This window comes from Crocuta crocuta, unplaced genomic scaffold (genome assembly GCF_008692635.1).
Source record: "Crocuta crocuta isolate KB4526 unplaced genomic scaffold, BGI_CrCroc_1.0 scaffold149, whole genome shotgun sequence".
NCBI lineage: Eukaryota > Metazoa > Chordata > Mammalia > Carnivora > Hyaenidae > Crocuta > Crocuta crocuta.
The window spans coordinates 5075666-5101577 of record NW_027551561.1 but is presented as its reverse complement, the minus strand read 5'-3'; the positions used below and the strand labels follow the sequence as shown (position 1 = coordinate 5101577).

Below are 25912 nucleotides of genomic sequence, written 5' to 3'. Positions count from 1 at the left end.
CTGCAGCAGGCTCTGTCTGGGCTGAAGCAGGCGGGGGGCTCGCGGGCCGTGGGCGCAGGCCTGGCCGAGGTCTTCCAGCTAGTGGAGGAGGCCTGGCTGCTGCCGGCCGTGGGCCGAGAGGTAGCCCAGGGTCTGTGCGACGCCATCCGCCTGGACGGCGGCCTCGACTTGCTGCTGCGGCNCGCCTGCAGGCCGCCCGCCTGCTGGAGCAGATCCTGGTGGCTGAGAACCGGTAGGGAGCTCGCGGGATGAGGGGAGGGCGCGGGGTGCAGTGGGCTCTCGGAGCTCTCGTGCGACTCGCTCACCAAATCCCTGTACAACACCCCTGCTGGGGATCAGCGTATCCATTTGACAGATGAGGAAAATGAGACTTGGGAAAGTTTGATGACTTGCCACAACACCGTAAACTGGATGGTGCAGCCGGGATTCGCTCCCAGGACTGGGGAGGTGAAGAATGAGACAGGGAGAGGGAGAATAAGAGTAGCTGGACAGGAATCTGTTCCCGGTTCAGCATGGAGCTGCCCAGCCCCTCAGACCTCCTCCGGGTAGGCCCGGGTGCCCTTCTGTGCTGCCTTCCCTCTGCCACTGAGAAAAAGAGAACACAGTGCTCGGGAAATGGGGTCGGAGGAGGGGGGAATGATTGCTGACATGAGTGCTGGCCTAAGGGTTACTTGCCCCCTTCATGCCACCCCCGATCCACCACCTGCTTCCTCCCTCTTCATTTTGGCCCATGTAACAGGCCAGACATGATCTCATTCTGCGGCTGCTAATGGGGAACCAAAGGTCTTCTACTGGGAGGAATGGGCCAGAGAAGAGGAAACAGGTGCGGAGCTAAGCAGGGACCAGAGTATGTGTTCTCTGTCCTCTCCCCCACCCCACCCCCACATACTGCCAAGATATAGTAGGCAGGGTCCAACTGAGGCCTGCCTGACACTCTCTTGTTCCCTTCCTGGGATCTCCCCTGGAATACGAGGACCCTTGTGCTCACTTTCTCTCCCATCTGATGTCAGAGCGGACCAAACTGTCACACAGCACTCTCATGCTAGAATTCTCAGGCCCTTCTGGTTTAGAAAGGTCTTGTAGGGGTCATTTTTAACTCATGCAGCTCTCGTGCTCGCTTCGGCAGTACACATACTCAATTCATGCAGCTCTCACAAGTGTGAGGGCATGGGTTAGAGGTGCTTTCCTTGCCATTTTCAAAAATTAAAAATAACTTCGTGGATGATGGAAATAGTACAATTGTCAAAAACGCATGAATGAAGCGATTTAAGTTGGGAGAGCAAGTTAGGGCTTTGCTTGCTCAGCAAATCATTGATTTCCCATCTAACCTCAGTGAGTTTGGAGGGCTAGCAAACAGAGTGGGTGCTCACTGGATGTGGTGGGCACAGGTTGGCCGGTGTACTCTGTAGGTGGGATGTGGCAGCTATAATTAGAACTCTTGGGAAATGGGTGTAGCCAACACCCTAGGAAGAGGAGGGCTGCAGGATGCAAATTGCACTGATGTTTTTAAAGCTTGAAAATAACAACACTCCCCTGGTTCAGAATTCCTATGTGTCCTGGTCTCAGGAAACAACGTGAAGGTAAGGACAGCACTTCAGGACCAAGGACAGCATCCAGCGCACCCCGTGGCCCTCAAAATTTTAACAGAGAGATGACACACTGAGAATTTTCTATGAGATCTTGCCCTTCCTCTTCCTTCATCAACCAACCTCCTCTTAGAGAAAGTTCCTCAGTCAATGCACACACTCCTTTTCCCATTCCCTTCTTCCCATAGTGCTGCCACACCCACTGCCCAGGAGCCTCCATCACCGTGTTCCTCACCCCCAAATGCCAAGGAAAGCCCAACAGCGTAGGACTTTTTGAACTTGATCCCATGACATCCAGTGAGGGTGTGACTGCTAGCCTTTGAAATTTACAGTGTAGCCCCATCAGGGGACCATAATTAGGTTAAATGGTTTAACTCAGGTTAAATGACTTTCCCAAAAATACACAGTGAATAAGGGAGAAGACGTGTCTTTAAATAAACAAACAGAGGCACCTGGGTGACTATCAGTTAAGCCTCCGACTCTTAATTTCAGCTCAGGTCGTGATCTCAAGGTTTGTGAGTTCGAGACCCGGTTTGCGAGTTTGAGCCTCGTGTGGAGCTCCATGCTGACAGGGGGGGAGCCTGCTTGAGATCCTCTCTCTCTCCCTCTCTGCCCCTCCCAGCTTGCACTCTCTCGAAAAATAAATAAATCAACTGGGGGAAAAAACCGACAAAGACCAGAGAGCTATTGCATATAAATTCAAAAAATGCAAAGGTACACAAAGATACATGCTTAAAAGTTTTTTTTCCTACCCAGGCCCCCTCCCTGGAGACAAACCAGCAAGCAAAGCAAGTTTCTTGCACAGTATGCCCTTCCAGAGAAATTCTATGCATGTACAAGGATTTACACACATGTGTCTATTATATATACATGCTTGTGTGTGTGTTTGTGTTTGTGTATGTGTACAATTTCCACCCTCCTTTGGAGCTGGGATTTGAACCACAGCCTCTGGGGCTGCAGAAGCTGGGAGCCAGGTCAACAGTTCTCACAACAAGCACACAATTAACGTTCTGTGAAGGTGTCAAGTGCATAGGGAAAGGGGGGGCTGGGGGTTAAGAAACTCAGAATAAAGTCCTCTCTCTGAATTGATGTTCCTGAGCAAGACTTTCCCTTCAATGGTTCTCAGGAAATGAAGGTGTTGGATCAAATGACTGCTCAAACGTATCCTGGTCCTGATATTCTTAGAGTTATGTAGTCAGGTTGTTCTGGAAGCACAAAGTAGAGCTGAAGGATCATGACCTCTAATCATCCTCTGAGCAAAGTTGTGTTGGCCTTATGCCATGTTAGCAGCTCAGCTGGGACACAAAGTCACAAGCACTGTGGTCACTGTGATGCTCATGGGGTAAGGACTCCATGGCTGGAGTCTTCGAGGGTAATGTCACTTGTTCAAGACATCGTTTGTGGTGGCAGGAAAACAGAAAACTTTCACCTCTGCCTGGAGTATGGCAACTCTCCTGTCTGCTGGCATCCAGGCTGCCTCCCTGGGCCCCTTCCTCCCTATAGCTGCCAGAGTGAGTTTCCCAAAACCTATGCAGGAGCAGGCCACTCCCCTTCCTAAAGCCTTCAGTGGCTCCCCATTTTCTACCAAGACTTGTACTTCAGAAATGCCTCAAGATGGCTCAGAAGGCCCCCACGACTCTCCCTACTCCCCTCCTCACCTTGAACCTTCCACCTCAGCCACTAGAAATGGCTTTACTTCAGGGTGGCTGCAGTGGGGACAGGTCCCAAACTGCACTAGTTCTCAGATAGCTCCTAACCTTTGCATACATCTGTGCCTAGATTACAGTCTCCACAATCTTCCCTTCTCCTCTTCATTCATGTCCTCTTTCTTTCTTTCTTTCTTTCTTTCTTTCTTTCTTTCTTTCTTTCTTTTTCTTTCTTTTAAAAGATTTTATTTTTAAGTAATCTCTACACCCAACGTGGGGCTGGAACTCACAACCCCAAGATCGAGTCTCATGCTCCACTGACTGAGCTAGCCAGGCACCCCCTGTCCCACCATTTTTCTGACTTAATGCCATAGGCACCCATTCTATATATTTAACGTGTATCTTTATATCTGTATCCTGGTAAAATCTTTATTTTCTTGTGTTGTGCACATGTATTTTTAGTTTGCACAAATAGTGCTGTGTTACATAGCACATTCCATTTCTGACTTTCACCCGTATTATATTTTTAAGATCCTTCAGATTGTTATTTTATCATCTCTTCAGTCACTTGTAACTGCTCCGTAGCCTTCCAGAGTGGCCACCTGCCTGTGTTACCTCTCCACCCTCCCAGCCTTGACACCGGTGTGCCGCCATCTTCCCCCACCACACACAACCCTGCAGTGAACAGCCTTTCCCACGTACTTTTGTGGATCTGTGATCATTTCTTTGGCTGTAAGCTTGAGAGCCCCACTTTCTGGCTCGTAGGGTGTGTATCTCCTTAATTTCATTCACACAACCCAGCCTGCTTTCCGTATTGACTGCCTCCCAGAGAGCTTGGGCGTGTTCATGGTCCCACACCTCATCAATCTTTTGTGTTACCCAGCTTCTGCTGTTTGCCTATCCAATAGGTGTGAAGTGATAGCTGATTTTTATTTATGTATTTATTTAGATTTAGGGAGAGGGAGCATGTGAGCATGCGCATCAGGGAGAGGGACAGAGGAAAAGAGAGAGAATCTCAAGCAGGCTCAGTGCGGAACTCCATGGGGCTCAATCCTACAACCCTGGGATTATGACCTAAGCTGAAATCAAGAGTCAGATGCTCAACCGACTGAGCCACCCTGTGACAGCTGATTTAATTTTCACTTCTCTGGTTACTAATGATTACAAATTATTTTATTTGTCAACATTTTGGATTTTCTCTTTTATAAATTGCCATTTATATCCTTTGCTGTTCCCTGTTGAATTTGCTGCCCTTTTTCTTGTTGATGTGAATATTTATATACTCTATGCGTGAATCCCTGTTGATTTTATATTTTTCCTCGTTGGTTTTAAACATTATAGACATCGGTGGCCTTCTTTCTATTCCTCAAACGTGCTGAACTTACCAGCCCTCAGGGCTTTTGTCCTCGCTGTTCGCTCTGCCTGTCAGGCTCATTTCCCAGACACTTTCAGGCAGGAGTCTCCAGATACTGAACTCTCTGATGTCACCTCCTCAGATATATCCCTCCACCCACGCACTATCCATTACATCACCCGGCTCTGGTAGCATTCTGGCCACATCACTGTTAACCTGCTCATTCATTGTTCCCTTGCTTATTGTTTGTCTCCATATTGGCTGTGTATAAGTTCCAAGCACTGTTAATCACTGTTCAGCGTCAGCCCCCAGCACAGTGCCCGGCACATAGTAGTTCCTCAATGAACATCTGTTGAGTGAATGAATAAATACACCCCCGGCACACTGCATGGGGTGAAGAAAGAGGTTTGAGGGCAAGGCTCAGAGTGCTGTACTTCACGTGATACTTCAACTGATGCCAAGTTAACATTTAGTGAGTCTTCCCTATGCGCCAGGCACTGTGCGGAGCACTTTACATGGATTATCACATTCGTTCTCATAATGACCCTACCGCATAGGGATTCCTTTCATTTATGAGATGAGGAACTGAGGTCGAAATATAAAGGAAGGCTTTCTAGAAGAAAGCAGGGCCCAGGGACTCTTCTCCAGAGTTAGGGTTCTTAACCACTACACACACTGCAGGGGGAGGAGGCAGTGGTAAGGGAGGAAATGGGTGCGGCCAGAACGCAGCACCCTTATAATTCGAGAAATCTGTCCCCCCCCCGGACGGGAAGTGAAAGGGGGAGACAGGGAAGATAATGCTCTCCCTCGTGTCCCAAATGTGAGGCCAGAGAGGTTGAGTGACCTGGCTGTGGCCCCCAGGGGACAAGCCAACTCCCCCCCCTCCTCTCTCCTCCCCGCCCCGGGGCCGCCGCCACTCCCTACGTCCCTGTCCCCTTTTTCTCGACAGGGACCGCGTGGCGCGCATCGGGTTGGGCGTGATCCTGAACTTGGCAAAAGAGCGTGAGCCGGTGGAGCTGGCGCGGAGCGTGGCGGGCATCTTGGAGCACATGTTCAAGCACTCGGAGGAGACGTGCCAGCGGCTGGTGGCGGCCGGGGGACTGGACGCGGTNAGGCGGCGCAGCGGCGCATGGTGGAGAAGCGCGCCGCCGAGTGGCTCTTCCCGCTCGCCTTCTCCAAGGAGGACGAGCTGCTGCGGCTGCACGCCTGCCTCGCGGTGGCCGTGCTGGCAACCAACAAGGAGGTGGAGCGGGAGGTGGAGCGGTCCGGCACGCTGGCGCTCGTGGAGCCGCTCGTGGCCTCGCTGGACCCCGGCCACTTCGCCCGCTGCCTGGTGGACGCCAGTGACACGAGCCAGGGCCGCGGGCCCGACGACCTGCAGCGTCTCGTGCCGCTGCTGGACTCGTCGCGCTTGGAGGCGCAGTGCATCGGGGCTTTCTACCTCTGCGCCGAGGCGGCCATCAAGAGCNAGGTCTGGAAAAGCTTCCCAGTGGGAGCGACAGGGACTTGAGGCACACAGAAGAGTTAGGTGAAGCAAGGAGCAGGATGAGAGACCGGTCTCTCTGGCCTGGAAGGCAAGAGCAAGGATTTTAAGCAGGGAACGTGCATTTTTACGATTGTCCTGGCTGCGGCGTAGAGATGGGATTGGCAAGGGTGAGGTTGGAGGCAAGGGGGCCAGACGGGAGGCCATGACGGGGGGACAGTTGGGAAGGTGGGCTGGGGCACGACAGCAGAGGCAGAGAAAAGCAGACAGATCCCCGAGGTGCCGAAGAGATAGAATTAGGACTCGGTGGGGGGCGGGGTGGAGAGAGAAGAGCTGAGGATGACCCCTGCCTGGCCTTGGACACAGACAGCTCCGTGGGTGGTGGCACCTGGTACTGAATAACTGGAGAGAGGTTGTGGTGGGGGAGGGGAAGAAAGTGAGTTCACTGGGACAGGTTGGGTTTGGGGTACATGAACGATGACCAGCTGGGGTACTTCAGTGGGCCATTTGGTCACGTGGGTCTGGAGTGCAGGAAGGAGGAGTGCAGGGACAGGGGTGGGGGTGGGGGGGGCAGGACATCAGTATGTTGACCGGATAAGTCCCACCTGTGTCCCAAGAGCGTCCCATGCCTAGGGCCTGAACTGAAGCTTTTGCCGTCTGCTTTAACTTGCTGTGTGACCTCGGCTAGCTGGCTCCCCCTCTCTGGGCCTCTCTGGGCTTCATTTTTATCCTCGGGAAACTGAAGAGGCAAACTACAGCAGCAGTTCTTATCCTGCCTGTGAAGCCCGTAATGGTTAAATTATCCAAAGTTTGTGGTTTTGTTTTTTAAATATTGCAGAATCAAGATTATCCCTACGACACTCCTCTGCCTCCTTTGCATTCCTCCGGGGGTTTGGAGTTGATGGCAGCTGGTGCAAGGGATTTGTGGACCATCCGGTCTGTACCACAGCTGTCATCTGGGCTGCTCGGAAAAGAACGTCTCACAGATCATTGTCACCTATTGTGTGTGTCCCCACAGATTAAAAAGAGACTATTGTGGGGGCACCTGGGTGGCTCAGTCGGTTAGGTGTCCGACTTTGGCTCAGGTCAGGATCTCACAATCTGTGGGTTTAAGTCCCGTGTCAGGCTCTGTGCTGACAGCTCAGAGCCTGGAGTCTGCTTCGGATTCTGTGTTACCTCACTCTCGATCCCTCCCCCGCTCATGCTCTGTCTCTCTCTGTCTCTCAAAAATAAATATTAAAAATTAAAAAAATTTTTAAATAAAAAAGTAAAAAGAGACTATTGTGTTGGGGGGCCCGGGAGGCCTCTTCCAAGGTCTCATGTTCTAGGAGCTTCTGGTTTTCCCACCTATGCCCCAGAGCTGGGCCACGGGAGGACTGGCTTTATAAATCAGGTCATTCTGTTCTGGGAAAAGGGACTTGAAGGGAAGTAGGGAGTGAGGGCCCCAAAGATGGAGTGTGGGCAGCAGCCATGAGCATCGCCTGTGGCACCCCTTTTCCAACAAGGTCAAGTGAATGCAGTTCAGTAAAGAGATCGCAGCCGCCGTCCTGTACCCTGCAATGTACCCTGCAGGTACAGGACTCCAAAGGTGACTAAAACATGATGTCAGCCTGTCACCGAGTGCAAGTTGCATTGTCAACTAACAGTGGTATGTAGAGTACAAGGGCTAATTGGAGGTATGGGCCACGCTGTGGGTAAATCAAAGCAGGCTGCATGGAAGCGGTGCTAATCAACTTGAGTTCCAGTGGATGACTAGGATTCGCACAAGCAGGCTGGAAGAACGGCGTCTGGGAACAACACCACGACTGGGCCCAGGGATTGGAGAGCCTTGGTGGGTCGGGGTCAGCCAAGCATGGGATCATGAAAGGGGAGTTGAGCTGAGAACGGTGGGCAGGGGCTACCCTGTGCCAGGCCTGGCCGCCATACTGAGCGCTCAGACTTCATCCCAGGGAGATGGAAGCTGCTAGAGGGGAGGCATCAGGTCAAGAGTGGAGAGAGTTTCAGGAGGCGGAACCCACAGAGCTGGGTGACGTATTGGATGCAGGCAGGGCGAGGGTAGATGATGGGCGTTTCGCGCTGAGGAGAGGCGAGCGGAGGGACTGGTCACGTTTGGGGATGGCTGGCGAGCTGGTGGACCCCAGACCCCCTCTCCCCATCCCTCCCTAGGTATTCAACGACATCGGAGCCATCCAGAGCCTGAAACGCCTGGTTTCTTACTCCACCAACGGCACCACGTCGGCGCTGGCCAAGCGTGCGCTGCGTCTGCTGGGTGAGGAGGTGCCGCGGCCCATCCTGCCCTGCGTGGCCAGCTGGAAGGAGGCCGAGGTCCAGACGTGGCTGCAGCAGATCGGCTTCTCCCACTACTGCGACAGCTTCCGGGTAGAGCGGCGCATCCCAACGGCGCGCGGCCGCTAGGGGCGCCCTGCGCACAGGCCACCGCGCGCCCTTTCCGCCCGCATCCCCGCATCCCCGTGGCGCCAGGGGGCTGTTTTGGGGGTGGGAGGCTGCACTCAGCCGCTTTCGGGGTCCCTGGGCTCCAATCTGAGTCCCATCCGCTTCCCCCGTCTCCCTCTTCGGTTCTCTTTCCTTGCATGTTACGCTTGGGGTCCCTTCCTTACATCTGCCTCGTCCCTCAGGAGCAGCAGGTGGATGGCGACCTGCTTCTGCGGCTCACGGAGGAGGAGCTCCAGGCCGACCTGGGCATGAAATCGGGCATCACCCGCAAAAGGTACGGAGCCTCCTGCCGGCCGGCCTTCACCCGCCCCCGCCCCCCACCGTCACCAGCCAGTCCCGGGTCAGGACCCTCAGCGTCCTCTTCTCCCCCGTTCCCGATGGCAGGTTCTTCAGGGAGCTCACGGAGCTCAAGACCTTCGCCAACTATGCTACGTGCGACCGCAGCAACCTGGCCGACTGGCTGGGCGGCCTGGACCCGCGCTTCCGCCAGTACACGTACGGCCTGGTCAGTTGCGGCCTGGACCGCTCCCTGCTGCACCGCGTGTCCGAGCAGCAGCTCCTGGAAGACTGCGGCGTCCGCCTGGGCGTGCACCGCGCCCGCATCCTCACGGCCGCCAGAGGTGAGCCTGCCCGCCTGAGCCCCCGCCCCTGCCCTGGCCCCAGCCCCGCGGGATGCACTGAGCACGCGCGCGGTGCGGGACCGGGTTCTGAGCGTGCAGAGACCAACGTGCTGCACTTTGCCCCCTAAAGCTCCCAGGCTGAGCGGAGTAGGAGGGTGGAAGTAAGGCGGGTGTAGAAACGGGTCGGTGACCACAGCAGGAAGCATGGCCAGGAGTCCAGCGGGGGCTGGGAGGAAGCGCCGCCGCTGCTGTCCACCCAGCGCTAGGCATTTGGAGAATGTCCGGCCAGGTCTTGAAGGATGTATTGGGGGAGGGGGTGTGGCAGGAAGAGCAGCTCGGAAGGAGGGAACAGTATATGCAAATATGGAGGAGAGACTAGAAGGAGGGGGCAACATGGGGAGGGCAGCTTATGCCACTAGCCAGCAGCTTAGGGAGTATGGGTTCTGGAGGTGCTCTGGAGGAGGTCGTGAGGGCAGAATGGATTCTAGGGCTCAAACAACCCTTTTTATTTACTAATTTATTTTAATTTGCTAATTTACTCTTTAGCTAATATTTATCAATTACTATACATCTTAGGTTTTAAACAGATATTATCTCATTCATCTCTACGTCCATTCCATGCAGTGGGTGTTAATTTTTTAAATCAACTGTTTAAAAATGTGTGGGTAATAAAAGAGGTATAATGTGAAAGTGTCCAATTTCAGGGCGCCTGGGTGGCTCCATAGGTTGAGTGTCCAGCTCTTACTTTATTTTATTTTTTGTGTGTTTGTTTATTTCTGAGGCAGAGGGAGACAGAGCTTGAGGCCGGGAAGGGCAGACAGAGAGGGAGACACAGAATCCAAAGCAGGCTCTAGGCTCCAAGCTGTTAGCACACAGCCCAGCGTGGGGCTTGAACCCACGAACTATGAGATCATGACCCTAAGTCGGACGCTTAACCGACTGAGCCACCCAGGCTCCCCTTGAGCGTCCAACTCTTGATCTCAGCTCAGGTCTTGATCTCAGGGTCACGAGTTCAAGCCTGGCATCGGGTCCCACACTGGGAGTGGAGCTTCCTGGAAAACAAAAGAAAAAAGAATGTCCAATTTGAAGAATCTTGAAAAATGCTTACATGTGTAACTACCATCATAATCTAAGAGGAAGAACGTGTCCCTTAAGGGTGTTAATGGTAAAGAAGATGAAACTATGTTGTAAAGAATTTAAAGCCATTTCCTGATGTTATTCCTTGGGAAATCCCAATACATACCCAAAGCCCTTAAATTACAGAGCTGGGATTTGAACCTCTGTCTTCCTGCTTCATAAACGGACAAATGCTCTCTGTGAGTGTTAGGTCCGAATATTACATGAGGATGGATTCTTTCCACTCATCTATTCATGCAGCAAGCTCAACTAAAGCAGGTCAGCTTTTATTATTTTTACAGTGCAGCTTCCAATATACCCCTAAGAGTTCATTTTTTGAAAACAGGGAGGTCCTACTATAAAAATAGCTTACACATTTTTTAAAAGTAGCCGTGCACATTTTTTAAGTGTCGGCAATGACACCCTCAGACTTGGATTTTAGACACATCCCTCTGGTTGCTGTACAAACAGATGAGACCAGGCAAGTGCAGATTTGGGGAGACCACTGAGAAGGCTGAGTTGGGGGCTGGACCTGGGGAGGGCCCTGGGAAGTAGGAAGGGATGCAGAGCACAGAGCCAGGGCTTGTGAAGGCTTGTGTGTTCCGTTCCGTGCTGTATCCCAAGCACAAAGGATAGTGCCAGGCACACAGCACGTGCTTCGTGAATACTCGTTGAACGAATGAATGAGAGGTAGGCGTTCAGGCAGATACCCGGGTTCTGGCCGCGGTGGGAACTAGGAAGGGAGGGGCCAGGGGTGGACTCGGGATGTGTTGGGTTTGCCGTGTCTGTGGGCAGCTGGCCATGTGGGCTGGAGCCCCAGAGAGAGGGCGGGGCTGGAGGTGCAAATCCACGACCCTACAACACCATGCCCACCTCCTGAGATGCCCTCACGAATAGTTAGCGGCCCTCCTTCCTGTAGGCCCATTCCCTCTCTCAGTGACCCTCTTTCGAAGCAGGCCACCATGTCTGGGCTGGGCCGGGCTGAGAAGGCGGGTGTGCGGGCAATGATGTACCTCATGGTGAGCGATGAGGAGGGGCTGCCCTTACCAAACCGTCTCCCGTCCGCTTCAGAAATGCTACACTCGCCGCTGCCCTGCACGGGCGGCAAGCCCAGTGGGGACATCCCAGATGTCTTCATCAGCTACCGCCGGAACTCAGGCTCCCAGCTGGCCAGGTGAGGGAAGCGGTGGGCAGGTGGGCGGGCCGGGGCCTCGGGGCGAGGCCAAGGCAGTGACGCGGGGTGTCCTTCCAGCCTCCTGAAGGTGCATCTGCAACTTCACGGCTTCAGTGTCTTCATTGACGTGGAGAAGCTGGAGGCGGGCAAGTTCGAGGACAAGCTCATCCAGAGTGTCATCGGTGCCCGCAACTTTGTGCTGGTGCTGTCAGCTGGGGCGCTGGACAGGTGCATGCAGGACCATGACTGCAAGGACTGGGTGCACAAGGTAGGCGTGGGCCCCTGTGCCCCCGGCAGGGGCCAAGGTCCTCCGTTCCTTCTCCTCGGCGTCTGCCAGCCACCTCCGCGGCGCAGCCGGAAGTCACCGCCCCGACTGTCATCGGTCTTCAGCAAGTCACTTAGGCTCTCTGAGCCTCGGTTTTCTCGCTTAGAAAATGGGGATAACGTCTCTGTGTTCTTTGCCTTATAGGATTATTGTGAGAAGGGTGAAAAGGCTTTGAAAAATAACCTCTGTGGGGGCGCCTGGGTGGCTTAGTCGGTTAAGCNAAAAACAAAGCTGAGTTTGACTCCTGGCTCTGGCCTTGGGCGAGGTACTTAAACCCAGTGAGCTTCGCGTTTGTTACTGTCAAGTGGGATGAGTGTAGTCTCTAACTCCCTAGGATACTGTTATAAGAATTAAAAGAGCTAAAATGTGTGAAGTGCTCAGCAGAACGCCTAGCTCTGTAGTAATTGCTTTATAATGGTAGCATATTATTGCAATTATTATGAGTACTACCACTGTTTAATTAATACCGTCGTATTTTTAGTGCCTGACGCATAGTAGAAACTTACTAAATACTTGTAGAATGGATGGATGGGTCCAAATCACATCTGCAGGTGATCAATTATTAATCAGTGAGTAGGAATCGGGGGCCTGGGCTGAGAGATAAAGCAGTCATCTGAGATGGAGCTGTTGTCCTAAAACAGCTTAGGAGACGAGAATATGCCCAGACTGACCAGATCGTAGGTGGGACGGTGTCAGTGCTAAGCGAGGTGGGTGAACCTCCTACTTCCCAGAGGGGTATGGAGAAGGGAGAAAACATTAAAGTCTGGAATAACCAGGGAAGGCTTCATGGAGGAAGCCGAAGTTGAGAAGAGTCTTAAGAATTTAGCTGAGTGGAAGAGAAGGCGGGAGAACTGTGTGAGCAAAGAACAAAAGTGGGGGAGAGGAAGGCGCATCACTGGGAACTGCTTACAGATGAGGAAACTGAGGCTCAGAGAGGTAGAATACTTTTCCCAGGGACACGCTTGTGCCGGAATCAGAAAAGCTGGGGTCTGAACTCCATCTATCGGACTCCAAAGCCCACACTCTTTCCCAGGACCTGACTGTTTCACGGCACAGATCTGAGGGAGTGTGAGGGCAGGGATAGGGCTGGGTTCAACCGCCACCGGAAATGATTGTCCGCATCTCTTCCCAACTCCACGTTCGGTGACATCGTGTTGGTAGCCCGAAATCAGTCACGGTGGGCGTATTTACGCTGAGGAAGTTGGTAAACAGTACAAATCAGGGTTTTATTTGGTTGGTTGTCCCACACCCCAGAGAGCTCATTGTTTTTTGTTGTTGTTGTTTAAAATTTTTTTTAACGTTTTATTTATTTCTGAGAGAGAGAGAGAGACAGCGTGAGCAGGGGAAGGTCAGAGAGAGAGGGAGACACAGACTCTGAAACAGCCTCCAGGCTCTGAGCTGGCTGTCAGCACAGAGCCCGACGCGGGGCTCGAACCCACGAACCATGAGATCATGACCTGAGCCGAAGTCGGACGCTTAACCGACTGAGCCACCCAGGCGCCCCGAGAACTCACTGTTACACGCTGACCAGCACACCACTGGCTGGAAATGAACCACGGAACCAGTTTGCAGAGTACCTAAAGGCTGGGAGAAGACCTATATTGAAAGCACTGGGAAGAGGGATCCCACAAGGGCCGTGACGCCAGGCCAGGGCTTGTTGGAAGAAGGCTCTGACACCAGAGCATCCAGACTGACAGTGGGGAAGAGGGTCAGGCCCCAGAAGCCATGTTTTAGGGGTTGACTACTGGGCTTGGTTTGGTGTGGGCCAAAGAGACTCCTGGAAGATCATGGTTGACGGCCCAGAGCAGGTGGTATGTGGCCCGCCCCACGGGAGTTCAGACCTTGCCGTGGTCACTCCGTATCCCAGATGCCCACAGCCACGCAGGGTGCAAAGCGGGCTCTTGAAGAGTTTATGGAAGGAGTGAATCAAAGATTAAACAGATGGAGCAGATCTATCCCCCAGGTTTGCCAGGCCAGAACACCTGACTCCAATCAAGTTTTCGTTCCGAACCTGCGGGGTGACCTTGAACAAGCCTCTCTCGGCGAGACTCTGAATCTGTGCAATGGTTGTGTGTAATTCTGGATAAAACAAAGGTCTAAAGGCTCCCAAATCAATGTCTGCAGGGTCCAAATTCATACAGGTTCTCAGCAGAGAGGCAGAGGGGTTGAAAGAGCCCTGGACTTGGAATCTGAAGGCTTGATTGAGAGACCTGGCCCCTCAGGGCCTGGGCATTTGTGTGACTTGGGAGCAAGGCCTTCCCCTCTCTGGACTTCCTTCTTCTCACTCATAAAATGGAGAGGGTCCCCCAAAGCCAACCAAGGTGGAAGTCATGCAAGCTCTTTCCCCAGGAAGGCTCTGCTCCGCAAGGGTGCCTGACACCCAGCCTTGTCCCAGCAGATCGTAAGGAGTGGGGAGGCAGGTGGGGTGGTGGGATCCTTGGCCTTGGCCCAGGCCCAAAGGCTCCATCAGCCTTCCTTGGTTGTTGTTAGTGCTTGATTGCCTCTGGCTTTAAAACTCCTTTCCCTGAAGCCACATTTAGTGGGTAATCAATATGGAAAACCACAAGTGAACTGCACTCAAAAAAGTCCAATCCCTGAGGTTCCCCCTTGAAAGGAAAAGAACATTCAATAAGCACTTACCAGAGCACCCATTAATAGTAAGCAATACCTTCAGAACAACCTTGTGAAGTAGGCTTATTATCCCCCTTTGCAGAGGAGGAAATAATAACACCTGTTATTTATTAAGCACCCACTGCATGCTGGGCGCTATTCTAACCCCTTGTGGGACATCACAGGTATCCCCAACCACCCCACCAGACAGGGACTGTCGTGAGCCCTATTTTGAACCTTATTTTTTATATGAGAAACGCAGAGGCTTTGAGCGCCTGTTGTTTGCCTCAGGCCATAAAGCCTGTGTCAGAGATTCGATGTGGACCCTCATCTGATGATTCCAGAGTACAGCCCCTAATTGCTATGCTATGTTCTTTCTTTCTTTTCTTCCTTCCTTCCTTTCTCTTTCTTTCTTTCTTCCTTCTTTCTTTCTTTCTTTCTTTCTTCATTCCAACCATTCAGCCATCCATTAAGTTTTTGGCAAGGGCTGACTATGGGCAAGGCTTTGTAAAAGATGCTGAGATACAAGATGGGTAAAAACCAGACACATGGGAAAGACGGGCATTAAGTAAATTACTCATTAACTAATTTAAGTTTGCAACTGTAGCATGTGCTGAAGAGCCTATTATAAGAGCCTGTAATGGGGAGAGGGGCCTAGTCAGAGAAGTGAGGGAAGACTTCCCTGGGAAAGTATGGAGTGAGCTCAGATCAGATCAGAAAAATGAGAAGGCATTAGTTGGGGGAAAGGGCAGAGAAGAGCATTCCAGACAGAGGAAACAGCATGTGCAAAGGCCCTGTGCAGGAGGGAGGATGGCAGATGTAAGGGGCTACAAGATCTGTGTGGCTGGGAGAACAGCGCAGGGGTGGAGTCTGAGAAGTGAGCTGTGGTCAACCACACAGGGCCTTAGACCACATTAAGGAGTTTGAATTTTATTCTAAGAGCCATGTAAAATCTTGGAAGAGTTTTAAGCAGGGGATGACGTGATCAGATTTGCATTTTGCAAAGAGCCGCCAGGTGAAGGGGCAACGTAGAGAACAAGTTAGAGGGGCTGAGAGTGGATGAGGAGATAAAGATGAGGGGGGTTGGAGCAGGGTGGTGGCAGGGTGGGAGAGACAAATGGGTGGATTTGAGAAGCAAGTAAGAAGTACAAATTGGCAGGGCTGGTGATAGATCAGTTTGGCTGCAGCGGGTGATGTCTTTCTTCTGACACCGAACCGTGTGGGTTTTTTCTAACACCAACAAACCAATTCTCCCAGTTTGCCAACACCATCTGGGTGTCCCACAGTTCAGTTCAATTCTGATGTGGACTTACCCAGAGCAAGTGTCAGACTCCAGAGCGTTAAGGACCCCGCCCCACAAGTCCACCCTCACTTCAGACACCAGTTGAAAGTCCTGGGTTCCCAGGCTACCCACACTTGTCTGACTNTAATTTGCTAGAAGGACTTGCAGAACTCAGAAAGCACTTAACTATTACTGGTTCATTGTAGAGGATATAACTCAGGAACATCCAAATGTAAGAGAGGCCTGCCTGGGGCAAGGTATGGGGCTGCGGGCTCGCGCAGGGGAGGCACAGAGCTCCCGGGCCCTCTCCAGGCCACCCTTTCAACACCTAGATGTGTTCACCAACCCATCCTGTCCTTGGGGGGGTTTACGAAGTTTCACGATGTAGGCATGATTAAGTCATTGGCCACTGGTGAGGGAACGCAGTCTCCACCCCTCTCCCTCCTAGGAGGGGTGTGTGTGTGTGTGTGTGTGAGCGCATGCGCGCGTGCGAGTGCGTGAATGTATGTGGGGTACTTAAAGTCCCAACCTGTTCATCATAGCTTGGTCTTCCCGGCAACCAGCCCCCGGCAGGAAGTTGTCCAGGCACCCCCACCCCCATCCTCCAGTCGGCTGGGGATTCCCAGGGTTTCAGGGGCTGTGTGCCAAGGATCGGGGGCAAAAACCAAATATATACCACAAAAGGTGAGGGCGAGGTCAAGGTGGACCTCAGCACCAGCACCCCACCCCGGGCTCGGCCTTGGGTGGTTGGCCCCCCAGGTCCCTCGATGGGGACCCATGTCTCTTTCCTCCTCCCCTCTTTTCTGTCTCCAGGAGATTGTGACTGCTTTGAGCTACGGCAAGAACATTGTGCCCATCATCGATGGCTTCGAGTGGCCGGAGCCCCAGGACCTGCCCGAGGACATGCAGGCTGTGCTCACCTTCAACGGCATCAAGTGAGGAGTGGGGGCGGGTGCCCAGCCCCCAGCCAGCGGCCCGTCCGCCGGCCCTCTGACCCCGAGCCTCTGTGCCCACAGGTGGTCTCACGAGTACCAAGAGGCCACAATTGAGAAGATCATCCGCTTCCTGCAGGGCCGCTCCTCCCGGGACTCGTCTGCAGGCTCGGACACCAGTTTGGAGGGGGCCGCCCCCATGGGCCCGACTTAACCAGCCCTTCGTTCCCAAGCCCTGCCGTGACCCCCATCTCCGTCGTCCCTCCTGAAGAAGCAGCTCCTCAAACCGGCCCCCCTCAGCGGCCAGCAGCCTGGGCCCTTCTCAGGAAATGACTGTCCCTCTCTCCCCACCCCCATGGGCCACCTTAGAGTCTGGAAAGGGAAGGGAAGCCGGGCGTTGGGGGTGGTGAGGGTCAGACCCCACCCCCAGGCCCTGCCACCAGGTTTTCTCGCTCAGGTGTGGGAAAGGCACACTACACCCCCTCTCACCCTGACAGCTTGAGTAGGGGGAAGGCAGGCAGCCTCTGACAAGAGTCAGGGCCACGGCCACCCCCTCAGCGGGGCCAGGACCCGGCTCCTGGCCAGCTGGCACGATGGTCCAGTGACGGCTCTCCACCTAGATCATGCCTGGCTTCTGGGCACACCGCTTCCTGCCACCCTGTGGCCTTGACCTGTAACCACTCAGTGTCCTTAGCTGGCCTGGCCTGGTCCCAAGTCCCCTCCCAGCCTTTCTGAGGTGCAGCCCCCTTAGCCACATCCAAGGTCAGGGCTGAGCCCACCCTCACTCTGGCTGGTCTGCGGCTACGGCCAGCTTTGCTGCACTCGGTGGTGCAAAGGAGCCCCCTGCTTGGGCCTGGGCAGCTGAGGCCGTCTCAACGGGCAGCTAGCCACCCTACTAAGCCTTGTCGCTGTGCCTCAGGTCCCTGCTGGCCTGGCTCGGCCGGCTTCCCAGGCCCCTTCCCCACCCACGTGCTCAGGGGGAGGGGAGGCCGGGGGGAGGCAGCACCCTGCGGCAATGGCAGCAGTCTGGGCAGAATCTGCGGCAACACGTGCAGAGCCAAGATCCTGAAGGCCCAGGCGTGCATTTGAGTCCCCCCCTCCTAGGAATTTTGCTAAAATTGCATTCAAGAGACCTGGGCGGGGCCTGGGTTTCTGCATTGCTCACTAATTCCCAGGGGAGTGGATGCTGGTGGTCAAGGAATGACCCCCTTGAACGAGCAAGGCTCTGAAACACAAATCCCTCACAAGTATCTGCTGTTTTCCAGACACACCGCTCCATGGTTTCTGTAGGCACCGGAGCAAACCCTACGCGGGGTGATCTCCATGTGACGGAGAGGGAAGTGAAGGACGCACCGTTTCCCAAATCACTGGTGGCAGTCCCGGGACCCAGGCCTGGCTGCCTGGTGCTCTGTCCACTGCCCATCCTGAGAGTCATCCCGGAGGAGGCTGTACCCCGGGCAGGGCTGCTTTCTCCTTTGCTCCAAGAGTCTAGCAGGGGGAGATGGATTTGCACAAAGTAAGGCTGACCCAGGAGCTGTGCGGAGATAAATGAGCAGGAATGTCCCCCAGCCCCTTTCCCCACTAGGGTAGGAGAGCAAGGAGGTGGCCTCCCTCCAGTAAACCCAGGCTTTGGCTAACAGGGTCAGCTGGACCCGGCCCTGCCTCTTCCCCGCCCCGGGGCCGTGAGCTCACACCTCAGGCTGGCTCAGCTTCCAGAACCACCTCCCACAGGTGCTGCCCGGGTCACTCGGAGCTCTCGAGCCACATCATCAGAAAAGTCAAAGGTCTCGCTTCAGGCTTGGGACTCGTTCCTTCCACTCCCCCTCCGGCCGGAGACACGGTCTTAAGCGGGTCCTGGCCCCAGCTCTGGCCTCCACTGCTCTCGATGCCTTCATGCCACACGAGTGCCCTTCGGTGCCAGGCCCTGGGTGCGATGATGACTGAAGCAGACTGGACGCTGCCTTTGCAGGGCAGAGACAGTAACAATAGCGTGGGATGACTACCCTCCAGGGGAAGCTTTCTCTTTGTCCCCGATCAGTCCCACTCCCTCCCGAGATGCCCCATGGGCAGTATTCAGAGAGGTCGTGGGCTGTTCGTACACCCTCTACTGCTGCCCGCCTGTCTCCGGGGAATCAGAGCCCAGCTGCCAGTCCCGCCAGAGCGCCCCAGGTGACGACCCCCCAGCCGGGCCAGTGTGTTCAGTGGAGTGCCTCTCCTGGCCCTCGCCTTCCACCCGGGCCTGGCCCCACAGGGCTGGTCCCGAACCAGAGGGCTGGGAGGTAGCCTTTCCCCCCAAAGCCTGCTCTGACGCAGGTCTGCAAGGTTGGGCTCTTCTGCTTGGCTGGGCATCGGCTAGGTCCTACCCACCCCACCTTACCCCTCTCCCCAGGGACTAAGGAGCGCATGTCCATGAGGAGGCATCTCATTCCAGCATGTAGGAGGTGGGAAGGGTCTCAGAACACTATCTAAATCCAGTGTTTCCTAACTTGTCCACCCGCGTTCAGATAATCTGGGGCATTGCTGACCTAGCCCTTCATAGGAGGCCTTGCTCAAGGTCACAGGCAAGCCAGAGGCGGTGCCCAAAGTAGCACCCAGACCTGAGACCAGCCCAGAGCCTTTTCCTGACCTTCCTCAGTGCCTCATGCCGGGACAGTCAGCAGAAGGCCCTCTCTTTGCTTTGGTCTTCCAGTGACAGAGGCAGGGAGATGAGAGTCTGGGAACAGGCCCAGGCTACAGAGGCCACTGCTGACTCTGGTTTGTCCTGCCCCACCCCCACTTCACCTGTGTGATTCCCAGGGCAGGGGAGGGAGAAGGAGCATAGCAGGAACCAAGCCCCATGGCGGGTTCACGCCTGCACTGGGTGCCACCTGATCTGGGCCCTGTGGCAGCCTGCAGCCCTCATCAAAGCTGGTGCCTTGAAACTGAAGCCAGTCCTGCCTTCCAGCTTCTGGTCCAGGCTTTCCCAACACCCCAGAAACAGGCCCCACAATCTCTGAGGAGCTGGGGCCCCTGGGTCATATCGGGGAGTCAGGTCCATCTCCAGGTTCCCATTGACCTGCAGCTGCACGAAGGATGGCCCTCCTGAAATGAGTGCCAGTGCGAGTGCTGGAGGGCTGAGCAGTGGCAAAAGCTTGTGCTGGTGCAGCCGGGTCGACCAATGCAGGTGCCTTCAGTGAGCGGATCTCTGGCCCTCAGGAATGGGCTCCTGCCCGCATCTCCTCAGGAGCCTGATGCCAGCCTGGCAGCCTCCACACCCCAGCAGCTCAGGGGAAGAGGATGTGCAGTCAGATGAGGCAGGGGCTGCCCATGCCCCAGACAATCCCATGGCAGCTCAGGGGCTCCCGCCCAGCCCAGAAGCTGCAGCTATCTGGCCTATGGCAGGCAGGCTGGGACCAGGAAAGCAGAGAGCCCCACGGCCCATGCCTCGGGGGCCAGAAGGTTCACCTCACTGTGATTACATGGATTTATTGTGATTGGCACTGCTAAGTCCAGAGGATGGATTCCAGCCAGAGACAGCAGCACTTTCCAGAAGGGAACCGGCCCCTCTCACCGCCTCCCCTCAGAACCACATCCGACCGCAGGAGTGGCTGGTGGCTGTGCACAAGGAACGGAGCCCTGTGAGCTGTGCGGTGTGGGCTGGGGAAGCAGAGATGCCAGCCCTCGTGCTTCAACTGGTCCCTGCGGCGTCACCTGCATCGGGGACCTCTCCTCTCCCCTGGAGGGTTCGGTGCCGCTGATGGTCAAGGGTAAACAGACCCCATTCCCGATGGCCCCCTCCCTGCCTCCTGAAGTTGGGCTGTGTGGGTTACAGTTCTAGATTCGAGTCATAGTCTGGCCCAGCAGTCTAGCTTGGCCACTCTGTCCCAGGCTGGCACTTGCCCTGTGCGGGGCAGTGCTGGGGCTGCTGGGAGCCGGTCGCGTGCTTTCTGCTGGTTAGTGTTCACTTTGCTCTCACCGCCCTCTGTCCTCAGGTCCAGGCGGATCAGGGGCTCTGGGGAAACTGCTGGAATTCAGGGCGAGGGTTAGCCTTTTCCAGCACCCTGTGAGAGACCAGAGAGAGGGTTCAGGTTTGACGTGGGGAGACAGCCTCAACTCTTGAAAGAGATGTGACAAGATGTGGCAAGGCCTTACTGGGTGGGCTGGTATAGGTCTTTCTCCCAAAGCTGGGCGGAGGAAGACAAGGCAATGTATAGAGACAGAAGGCTCTGGAAAGCAACTCTTAGGGCTACGGGGGAGGAAGTCAGTAGTTCAGACTGGCCTGTGGCCTAGACATAACGAGCTGAGGACGTTCTCCTGGCTCCCCTTGAGCACATTTCTGCCACCACACTTCCATCTGTGAAATGGGAATGAAGGATGAGGGGAGCTGAGGAAGAGGACACAGCCTTGCCAACAAGCAGTGCTCGCCTGACCCTTCGCAGCCGCTCCTCTGCCTTGCCCTCGGGCAATGGTTCTCAGACGATCAGGCGGCTGTCTGCAAGGGGAGAATCGGGCAGAATGGTTCTTGGAGTAGGTTCTGGTTGGGGCGGGGGGAGGACAACTTTGGGATAAAGGGTATTATGAGCAGGGGTCAGAGCCCAACATTACCCAATCAGGATGGCCGGGATGAAGAGGAGACCGGCTCCCAGGAGGAAGGGGAACCCTTTCATAAAGTTCAGGGTGGCTGGGTAGAGCGAGTTAAAGATGCCAGAAGCCATCAGCATGGCCAAGGCATTGACGCAGGCCACAGCAGAGAAGAGGGCACCTGTGAAGAAATAAACATCACCCAGTGAGGTCTGAAGACCTAGATTCAAATCCTACCACCCCTAGCTCGCTGCTGTGTGACCTGGGGCAAGTCACTTAACCTCTCTGAGTCTTATCTCCCTCGACGATAAATCCTCCATCGTGCATCGTGGCAAGGATTCAATGAGATCATGCACAGAAAGCACTTGGCACACGGGGCTACAGACAAATGGCTGTTATTAAATCCATGTATTAAAAGTACATGTGAGATCTTCTACCAAAAAGCCTGATAAAACGGTTTTTGTTTATCTCCTTTTGAAATCACCTCCTGTTTGGGATTAATTGCTGGGTTAATTCCCAGTTCGAACACTTATTATCTGTGTGGTTGCTGAATCAGCTGCTTATCGTTCTGGGTTGCTGTTCCCCTTCTGTTAAATAAGGCTAATGCCTATTTCATAGACTGCTGGCAACATTAAATTCACATGTAAAGTATCCGCCACAGGCCCCCTGGCATAGTAAGTTAGTAAGGGCTGCTCTTTTCTCCCGTTCCCCTTGGCATCTCAGGGCAGAGGGAAGGTGCTGGAAAACAAGCCTACTGAGGGAATGAATGAAGGTAAATGGTTTTGGAAGGCAAGAAAATGAACCTTCACTGGGCTACATACGGCACCAGATCCTCCGTCCAGGGCAGGTGGGGAAAAGTGCAGGAGCCAGATGTTTCCAGACTAGGGTCTAAAGACCCAGAGGTCTGAGAGGCTATTCTTCGCAGACATGCCAGCAGGACCCAAATGTTGCAAAATGAGCAACAACCCAAGAGAAGTCGAGTTTGAACCCTGTCAGACTGTCAAGAGCTGCAAAGGCCTTGTCATCAAGAGCAAACCGCTCACGTAACAGACGAGGGAACGGGTGCAGAGACGGTAAGGGACCTGCCCAAGAGCTCACAGCTCTGGGTGACAGAGCCAGGACCCCAAACCACACCCCAAGACCTGCTGCTCTGAAGAACAGACCCGGGTTTGCATCCAGCTCCACCATTTACTCAGTGACCTTGGGTGACCCGATTTAACCCTCTGGGTCTCTGCCTCTTCAAGTGTCACTTGGGGACAAGGAAATATTGAAAGGTCGTCTGCTTCCTCTAAGCCTGCGCGCAGACCCTGGGGAGGCAGGGAACTCCAGCACCGTCACATGCCTTCCGCAGCTGGAAAAGCGGAGTTCTGGAGAGTCACTCCTGGGCGTGGGATACCCGGGGGCACAAGGGGGTTCTGCCGACTGCAAATTCCAACCCTGAGATGGGAAAATCTGAGGCACTGTGGCCCCGGGCCAGCCCCAGGCACTCTCTCTTGGCTACGAACTCCTCCTGGGTGGAAGGGAGGCAGGTAAGCCGCCTGGCGGCTCGCAGCTGCGCTCTGCCCAGTCCAGCCAACTCTGGGCAGGAGGCACCAGATGCAGGCTGGCCCTGCCACTCACCCTGCTCGGACTCGCCCACCAGCCTGGAGAGCTTGGCCCGGACGATGGGGGTGGTGACTAACGACAGGAACAAGAGCCCGTACCCTGCAGAGAAAGAAATGGAGTCAGGGAGGGGGGGGCCCAGCACCCTACGTAGCAGAACTCCTGTACATACCCCATGCGGGCCTCAGGCTGGACACGGGAAGAACTTCCTTACTGGTGAAGGAGACAGTGACCAGCGAGGAAGGGAGACTGCTTGTCTCAAGGCTGCTCCCTCTTTCATGAATGAATGCTGATTCCCCACCGTGTCCTTGTCACAACACCTCTGCAGGTGGTCACTGCAGGCGTCACCCACCCACCTCGCACGTGAGACGGCATGGCCCAGAAAACAAGCACGGGCTTTGGAGTCGGCCCCGAGTTCTACACCCGCCACCGTCGCTTCCTAACTGTGTGGCCTTGGATATGACTCCTATCGGTGAGAGGATAACAAAGCCCTCCTCACGGGATGGTTCTGGGTATAGGAGGCTGAAGGACGGTCCCCCCCAAAGACATCAGGTCTGAACCCCTGAAATTTGTAAGTGCTGCCTTATTGGGAAAACGAGTCCCTGAAGATGTGTTTACGTTAAGGATCTTGAGCTGAGCTGATTTTCCTGGCTTACCAGACTGGGCCCTAAATGCAACCACACGAGTCCTTAGAGGGAAACAGAGGGAGATGTGACACGGGACAGAGAAGGCACACGGACGAGGAAGAGACCAGGTCACCACTGAGGCAGAGATTAGGGTGGCACGGCCACAAGCCAAGGAACTTTAGCAACCGCTGGAAGCTGGAAGAGGTGAGGGAGATTCCCTCCGAGAGCATCCGAAGGGAGCCTGCTACCCTTGATTTCGACCTCAGTGAGACTGATGCTTGGCATCCAGCCTCCAGAACTGTGCAAGAATAAATTTCCATTGTCAGGGCGCCTGGGTGGCTCAGTTGATTGAGTGTCCGACTTCAGCTCAGGTCATGATCTCTCAGTCCGTGGGCTCGAGCCCCACGTCGGGCTCTGTGCTGACAGCTCAGAGCCCAGAGCTTGCTTCAGATTCTGTGTCTCCCTCTTTGCCCTTCCCCAGCTCACACTGTCTCCCTCTCTCTCAAAAATAAACAAACATTAAAAATATATATTAAAAAAAAATCAGGGGTTGCTGACCAGCTGACTTTGTAAACAATGTATTTTAGGACTCTATCAAAATTCATCTGTTCCTTTCATTTTTTAAAGTCTATTTATTCATTTTGAGGGTGTGTGAGAGAGGGAGTGTGCACGTGAGTTAGGGAGGGGCAGAGACGGAGAGAGAAAGAAAGAGAGAGAATCCCAAACGGGCTCCACACTGTCAGTGCAGAGCCCGACACGAGGCTCCATCTCACGAACCGAGAGATCGTGACCTGAGCCGAAACCAAGAGTCAGAGACATAACTGATGGAGCCACCCAGGCGCCCCTAATCTGTTCCTTTAAACAAGTTCACTTCCTCATTTCCAGCCGCCCCTCTCCTACCGGGAAAAAAAAAAAAAAGAAAAAAAAGAACAAGAAAAAGAACTAACGCAGACAGGAATCTGGTATCTGTGGTCTGAGAAGACTGGCTTTTTTTTTTTTTTTAAACCCAAAGAAGCTGACCAAAGATGTTTGAGGTAGGGCCTGTGATTCGTATCAGAGAAGCGAGCATTAAGGCATTAGTGGCCTGGACTTTGTATACGAACCCCATAAATACCAGCTGTGGGAGGCCAAGGAGTGGGGCAATTAGCCTACGAGCCATACTTGTCTTTTGCTCTATCTTACTAATGACGTTTATAGTTGATAATGAGGATTAATTACTGAAGGTCTATCTCCTCCATTTGACAAAGATGGCATTTTTATGAAGTTTCCTTGTTGTCTGTCCTCCGCTGCAGGCGAGGAGCACAACAGTGTTTCCAGACACAGGCGTGAACCCAGGGCTGGGGAGCGTCTGCCCCCCAACTTTCGCCCAGCGCCTCTGGGACACGCTGTCCCCGAGCCCACACACTTTACCTGTGAACATGAGGGGGGTGATGGTAGCAAACGCAAAGACCACCATCCCCAGAATGTTGAAGGCCAGGCCAATCTCGGCCACCCACGCGTCAGCCAGGCAGTGCCGCAGAAGCTGCAAGCCCAGCAGGCTGGTGAGGTACGGGAGGTGCTGAGCCGCAGAGCCGTAGCCGATCAGCTTGGAGTCCCAGCAGAGGGGCTTGCTCAGCTCATAGAGGGTCAGGATGTCCTGGGCCCCAAAGTGCACAGTGACCACCATGAAGATGGCCAACGAGTACAGGGCTAAATGCCTCCTGGACTTCTCCGGGGCCCAAGTCACGTAGAGCCGGACAAGGGAGCGGTGGTGCCGGAGCGTGAAGAGCCGGGCAGGCTTTGGCTCCTTCACCGTCTCACCAAAGCAGAACGCGGCATAGAGGGTCATGGCTATCAACAAGGCCAAGGCCAGCCAGAAGGGGTTGGCGTACCCCTGGGCCCGGAGCCAGTGGCCCCCGAGGAGGCTCGCCAACATCCCCGCGACCCCGATGCACGATTCCAGCAGGGCCATTCGCATGGTGCGGCTGCGGCTGGAGCTGACGTCCGCCACCGACGCGAAGCCGGCGGCCAGGAGGCCACTGAAGTCCCCGAGGAGAGCGCAAAGGATGCGGCCCAGCACGAAGTAGCCGACGTGGAGCTCCAGCTGCACCACAAAGATGGACACGACGGCCTGCAGCAGGAGGCCCAGGGAGGCCAGCACCAGCAGCGGACGGCGGCCCACGCAGTCACTCCAGGCACCCAGCAGCGTGAACGAGAAGAGCCCCACCAGGAAGCCGCCCAGGTTCATGTAGAGGGTCCAGTGGGAGGTGAGGGTCTCCACTTCCTGCGGGGACATGAATCTTACCAGCGTGCCGTTGCTCACTCCGGGTTGCCCCGCCCCGCCCCCCAAACCATCACCACCCTGGGAGATACCGGGATGGGGACTCTCTTTGGAGCCCTGAACCTCCGAGAACCGGCCCTGGGTTAAGGGGGACGGACCACGGTCCCAGTCCCTTTTTCTTTTTCTTTTTCTTTTAATATTTTTATTTATTTCTAGGAGAGAGAGACAGCGTGAGCAGGGGACGCTCAGAGAGAGAGGGAGATACAGACTCTGAAACAGGCT

At 54.6% G+C, this 25912-nt stretch overlaps 2 protein-coding genes across 2 annotated transcripts in view; one reads left to right on the top strand and one right to left on the bottom strand.

The window, feature by feature from the left end:
• Window positions 1-21609, top strand: part of SARM1 (sterile alpha and TIR motif containing 1) — a 21935-nt gene extending 326 nt beyond the window's left edge. The window contains 11 exon segments of the mRNA XM_077749853.1: window positions 7-178; window positions 181-232; window positions 5536-5696; window positions 5699-6057; window positions 8236-8448; window positions 8706-8797; window positions 8908-9143; window positions 11331-11433; window positions 11512-11701; window positions 16464-16585; window positions 16667-21609. Coding sequence (XP_077605979.1) covers window positions 7-178; window positions 181-232; window positions 5536-5696; window positions 5699-6057; window positions 8236-8448; window positions 8706-8797; window positions 8908-9143; window positions 11331-11433; window positions 11512-11701; window positions 16464-16585; window positions 16667-16796 — 1830 coding nt within the window. The 3' untranslated portion in view covers window positions 16797-21609.
• The window catches only part of SLC46A1 (solute carrier family 46 member 1), a 6395-nt gene continuing 514 nt past the window's right edge, over window positions 20032-25912 (bottom strand). Inside the window, exons 3-6 of the mRNA XM_077749851.1 lie at window positions 24781-25633; window positions 22763-22846; window positions 21167-21323; window positions 20032-20622 (exon numbers count right to left, since the gene is read on the bottom strand). Of these exons, the coding sequence (XP_077605977.1) occupies window positions 20565-20622; window positions 21167-21323; window positions 22763-22846; window positions 24781-25633 (1152 nt within the window). The 3' untranslated portion in view covers window positions 20032-20564. The remainder of the gene's footprint in view (window positions 20623-21166; window positions 21324-22762; window positions 22847-24780; window positions 25634-25912) is intronic.